The sequence below is a fragment of the Otolemur garnettii genome, unplaced genomic scaffold (genome assembly GCF_000181295.1).
Source record: "Otolemur garnettii isolate 467f Iridium unplaced genomic scaffold, OtoGar3 scaffold00029, whole genome shotgun sequence".
In the NCBI taxonomy this organism is placed as follows: Eukaryota; Metazoa; Chordata; class Mammalia; order Primates; family Galagidae; genus Otolemur; species Otolemur garnettii.
This window is the reverse complement of record NW_003852424.1, coordinates 13,746,519-13,751,812: the sequence shown is the minus strand read 5'-3', so window position 1 is coordinate 13,751,812 and position 5,294 is coordinate 13,746,519. Positions and strand designations below refer to the sequence as shown.

Below are 5,294 nucleotides of genomic sequence, written 5' to 3'. Positions count from 1 at the left end.
ATTTTTTGGTTGCAGCCGTCATTGTTGTTTGGCGGGTCCGGGCTGGGGATTTGAACCCGCCACCTTAGGTGTACGTGGCTGGCGCCTTAACCGGTTGAGCTATAGGCGCCGAGCCCCTTGTGATCATTTTCAACCCCAACTCATGTTGGGCCTCAGCTTCTCCCTCTCTCAAGGCTGCTGTGGATGTTTTCTCCTTGCAAGAACCCCCATCTCACAGGGTTCCAGAAAAGACCAAAGGAAAATAGCCCTCTCCCCACCAAGATAGAGTTTGACTACAACTCTCTCAAGACACCTTGTTCTCCTAAAAACAGAAGTTTTTATTGCTTTTGGTCCAGAGTCGGTAATTCACATTATCTCATGGCCCAGAGGCCCAGCTGGGGATCTGTGGGTAGTACTGACAGGCAAGAGACAGGGTAGTACAGTGGGTCAGGCCCAGAAAGGGGAGAAGGGAACTGGGGACTCTTTAAACCCTGCCAAGGTGTCCAGGTACAGTGGCTTACGCCTATAAATCCTAGCATTCCTGGGAGGCTGAGGCAGGAGGATCATTTGAGCTTAGGAGCTGGAGACCAAACTGAGCAAGAGTGAAACCCCATCTCTACTAAAAATAGAAAAAATTAGCTGGCTAATGGGATGAGTGCCTAAAGTTACAGCCACTCAAGAGTCTGAAGCAGAAAGATGGCTTGAGCCCAGGATTTTGAGGTTGCTTTGACCTGGGCTGGTGCCATAGTACTTTAACCTGGGCAGCAGAGTGAGACTTTGTCTCAAAAAATAATAATAATAAAATAAAATAAAATAAAAAATAAAACCTATTGAGGCTCCATGGGGGGTGGTGGGGATGAGCTCAGGGACGGGGGGTGGGGGGGTCTACCTTTGCCTCAACTACTTAGAACTCCAGAGTCATGCATGAGCCTCAGGTTTCACATGGGGCCCCTGGGCCACCAGAGTTGTTGGTCTGAGGGTCCTAAAGAAACCCAGTTGGGCAGGTTCCTAAAATAATTTAGGACTGTGGTTGTCTCTTTCCCAAGGGACTCTCCTCCCTGCACCCCTCCACCATGCCTAACCCATTTCCCGGGGAAAAAATATTTTCTTTTAGGCTGGATATCAAGGCTCATGCCTACAATCCTAGCACTCCAGGAGGCTGAGGTGAGTGGATTGCTTGATCTCAGAAGTTCTAGACTAGCCTGAGCAAGAGTGAGACCCCATTTTTACTAAAGACAGAAAAACTAGCTGGGTGTGGTGGTATGCACCTATAGACCTAGCTACTTGGGAAGCTGAGGCAAGAGGATCACTTGCACTTAATGAGTATGAGGTTGTAGCAAGCCATGACCCAAGTCAACAGAATTAGACTCTGTTTTGACAAACAAACAAACGAAAACTTCCTGAAACTTCTGTGGGCACAGAAACGACAAACTGATTGGTAGACAAAAGGGAAGAGAAGGGCTGGGCACGATGGCTCACACCTGTAATAGTAACACTCTGGGAGGCCGAGGCAAGTGGATTCCCTGAGCTCAGGAGTTCAAGACCAGCCTGAGCAAGAGTGAAATGCCATCTCTAAAAAAAGTAGCTGGACATTGTGGTGAGTGCCTATAGTACCAGTTACTTGGGAGGCTGAGGCAAGAGAATTGCTTGAGGCCAAGAGTTTGAGGATGCTGTGAGCTATGATACCACAGCACTCTACTGAGGGTGCCAAATGAAACTCTGTCTCAAAAAAAAAAAAAGGGAAGAGGAGCTGAAACTGGAAACCATTTGGGGCCAGTTCCCCTTCCTGCACAGGTCTCTTTTCTCCAACGTGGCTCAGTCCACCTCTTGCATGTGCCTTGGCAGGGATCCTGCCCCCACCCAAACACACATGCATCTGGATATGGTCCCTTCCCCTTCAGCCTGGTGGCTCAGTTCTTCAAGACAAGCGGGATCTGCCACCTGATCCCACTCAGACTCCCACAAACCCTCCCTGGCAGCACATGTTTAAAAAAAACAAGACAAACACACAGAAAAACTCCAAAACCCAGATAAGATGATGATGTGGGGAGACAGCATGTATGGGTGCCTCAGTAGCTGGCCTCCTCCTGGTAGCAGGGGGGATACTCTGGGCCTTCCCCTGAACCTAGACAATTGTCAGCATCCAGTGGAGCTCCATCGGCAGCTGGACCTTGTGGGCAGTACTTGGGATCATATATCTGCCGGCCCAGGCCGAAGACTTGGCCGCTCTGGTTGGCACCCTGCGTATAGCCCATCTGCAGGGACATGGAGGAGTTGTCACACTTGTCAGTCCCTAGCTTGGTATCATAGATGTGCCTCCGGGTCCCAGGAGCTGTCATGCCCACCTGGAAAGGGAAGCGAGAGGGTGGTCAGGTTGGAAAGAAGAGGGGACCTTCCCAAATTCCCACACTATTTCCCTCTGTATTGCCTTTGAACTCACAGTGCATAACTCCTGTGGTCCCTCCAAGCTTTGCACAGACACCCTCTCCTTTCTGACTCTATGCAGAGTATGAGTATGGACCTTCATTGCCAGGGTCCTTCTTGCCCATCTCAACTCTGACTCCCTAGAACCAGTAATGTCTGGGTCCAGCTCTCTCCCTGTCAACTAGGAAGCTCATCCTGGCTAGAGCTGAGACCTCCTGGGGATCTGAGGGCTCCAAAACATTCACACTGATATGTTCAATATGGCAGAAAACCTGAGAATTACAGGATCTAAAAATATTAGAACTGGGTGGCAAGGCTCGGCGCCTGTGGCTCAAGTGGCTAAGGCGCCAGCCACATACACCTAAGGTGGCGGGTTTGAATCTAGCCCAGGCCCACCAAAAACAACAATGACAGCTTCAACCAAAAAATAGCTGGGTGTTGTGGCAGGTGCCTGTGGTCCCAGCTACTTGGGAGGCTAAGGCAGGAGACTCGCTTGAGCCCAGGAGTTGGAGGTTGCTGTGAGCTGTGATGCCACGGCACTCTACCCAGGGGGATAGCTTGAGGCTCTGTCTCAAAAAAAAAAAAGAACTAGGTGGCAAACTTGAGGGAAACTAGGGTACAGAGTAAGGTAGTAACTTCCTAGGAGACACATAGCAAGGTGGAAAGAGAGCTATAGTCAAAGGCAGAGATGGAGACACAAGAGAGAAACCTACAGTGAGATTTCTAGAAGGAGGTGCTCTTGGGAACAGGGTATAGAGAGGTGGGCAAGGGGTCTGGGGGGACCCAGATGGAGCCCACCTGGCTGGCACACTTGTTTGTGCCCATCTGCAGGCTGATGGTTGAATGGTCCATGGGGGGCAGGATATGATTCTTTGGATCGTAGAGATGCCTTCTTGTGCCATATGCTGTCATGCCCGACTGGCTGGCACATTTGTTGGTGCCCATCTGTAGGGAGGTGGGCAGGAAAGGTCAGGCTCCCCACGACTGGCCTCCAGCCCTTCCCCCAAACTTGAATAGGTCACAGGGATCCAGGAGGTCAGGTCATCCCCATTGCTGTAGCCCCCAAGGCTGGGGAAGCCAACACCCCCACCTGCAGCCCGATGACACACTGTCCTGCCTTCATGGTGGCATCATCAAAGTTCCGCTCCTGCTTCTCTGAGTACTTGACACCAATGTCCACGCCAGTCTGTAGCCCCTTTGTCTTGGCCTGGCATGGGGAAAAAGTGGGGAGTATTAGTGAAGGGCAGTTGGAAACCCAGGTTCATGCCTAAGGGACTCTACATGCCCATGATGGAGCTCCGGCCACCCCACCTTAGGTGATAGCAGACTTAGTCTTCTAATGCTCAGAACAAGAATTCTCTTCTCTTCTACCATCTTCTTTTCCCAGCCCCTTAAGCAACTGCCCCCAACTCCCACCAGGATACCTTCCCCTAGCTCCTCCATGGCTTCCACTCCCCATGTGGCAGCCACAAGGGGGGAGGGTTTCTGAAAACTCCATCCGAAGTACAACTTCCCAATATAAAAACCTTCTCCCTATTCCTGCAGCACTCCCAAGCCAGTCCCAATGTCGGACCTTCCTTTTCCTTCTGCCCAAAATACCATTCTAACTCATGCTCCTGGTCTTTTTTTTTTTTTGAGACAGAGCCTCAAGCTGTCCCCCTGGGTAGAGTGCCGTGGCATTACAGCTCACAGCAACCTCCAACTCCTGGGCTCAAGCGAGTCTCCTGCCTCCGCCTCCCAAGTAGCTGGGACCACAGGCGCCCGCCATAACGCCCGGCTATTTTTTGGTTGCAGCCGTCATTGTTGTTTGGCGGGTCTGGGCTGGGGATTCGAACCCGCCACCTTAGGTGTACGTGGCTGGCGCCTTAAGCCGGTTGAGCTATAGGCGCCGAGCCATGCTCCTGGTCTTGGCTAGAGGGTCACTATATGCTCCTGACATTGGTCTAATTTTTTCTTCTCTTTCAAGCTTTGTCTTACAATTTAGAGCTTATTTATAATGTATAAAAAATGATTTGTTCCTTTTTGTCTGCTTCCTCCATCAGACGATGCATCTTTGCCTCCTCCACCAGGCTGACACTCAGGACAGGGTGGACCGTGTTTGCCTTATTCACCATGGAGTTCAAAGTGCCCTCAGAAATATTTGCAAATGAGTGAATGAAGAACATGGACACACCTACAGCCACCTCACTGTGTGACTCTGGGCAGGTTGCTGCCTGTCTCTGGGCCTTACCTTCCCAGCTAGGGCCAGAAGAGACACCTGCACCTGTGTCATGTTCCCACTCTCAAACAAGTCGTTGGCCTCAAACAGGTCCACAGGGTTCATGCCATAGCCAACCATGGCCTTGATGAAGTTGGAGAGGTTTTCTAGCTACAAGGAGGAAGGAGAAGGATGATGAGGGGACTTCAGTCTACCTAGCTGTCAGGTGGAGCTCCCCCAACCTTGTCCTAACTTACCTGGTGCCAATTCTGCATGGAGCGGTTGATCTTGGGGACTGAGCCTGGCTGCAGCTTGTTCATGAGTCTGAGTGGCACATATGAGGTGTGGGGAACAGGAACAGAGGAATTCCAAAGACCAGAGACCTACTCTCAGACTTCCTGGGCAAACCCACTACTTCTCCCAGGCCTCAGCCTCCCCTCTTATCATGCAATTTTTATCCACCAAGCAAGCAAAGCTGCCAAACACCAACAACAACCAGTGTTGAGAGGGTAATCTGGAATCACTGATTTTGGGGAGTGAGCCGGAGAATTTCCATTAAAATGTTTAATGTGGCTCGGCGCCTATAGCTCAACCGGCTAGGGCGCCAGCCACGTACACCTAAGGTGGCGGGTTCGAATCCCCAGCCTGGACCCGCCAAGCAACAATGACGGCTGCAACCAAAAAATAGCCGGGC

The 5,294-nt window shown here is 51.1% G+C and overlaps 1 protein-coding gene across 1 annotated transcript in view; it reads right to left on the bottom strand.

Annotated features, from left to right (window-relative positions):
• Window positions 1–1,992: 1,992 nt before the first annotated feature.
• Window positions 1,993–5,294, bottom strand: part of CNN2 (calponin 2) — an 8,652-nt gene continuing 5,350 nt past the window's right edge. The window contains exons 3-7 of the mRNA XM_003788686.3: window positions 4,858–4,924; window positions 4,634–4,771; window positions 3,494–3,610; window positions 3,202–3,348; window positions 1,993–2,324 (exon numbers count right to left, since the gene is read on the bottom strand). Of these exons, the coding sequence (XP_003788734.1) occupies window positions 2,049–2,324; window positions 3,202–3,348; window positions 3,494–3,610; window positions 4,634–4,771; window positions 4,858–4,924 (745 nt within the window). The 3' untranslated portion in view covers window positions 1,993–2,048. The remainder of the gene's footprint in view (window positions 2,325–3,201; window positions 3,349–3,493; window positions 3,611–4,633; window positions 4,772–4,857; window positions 4,925–5,294) is intronic.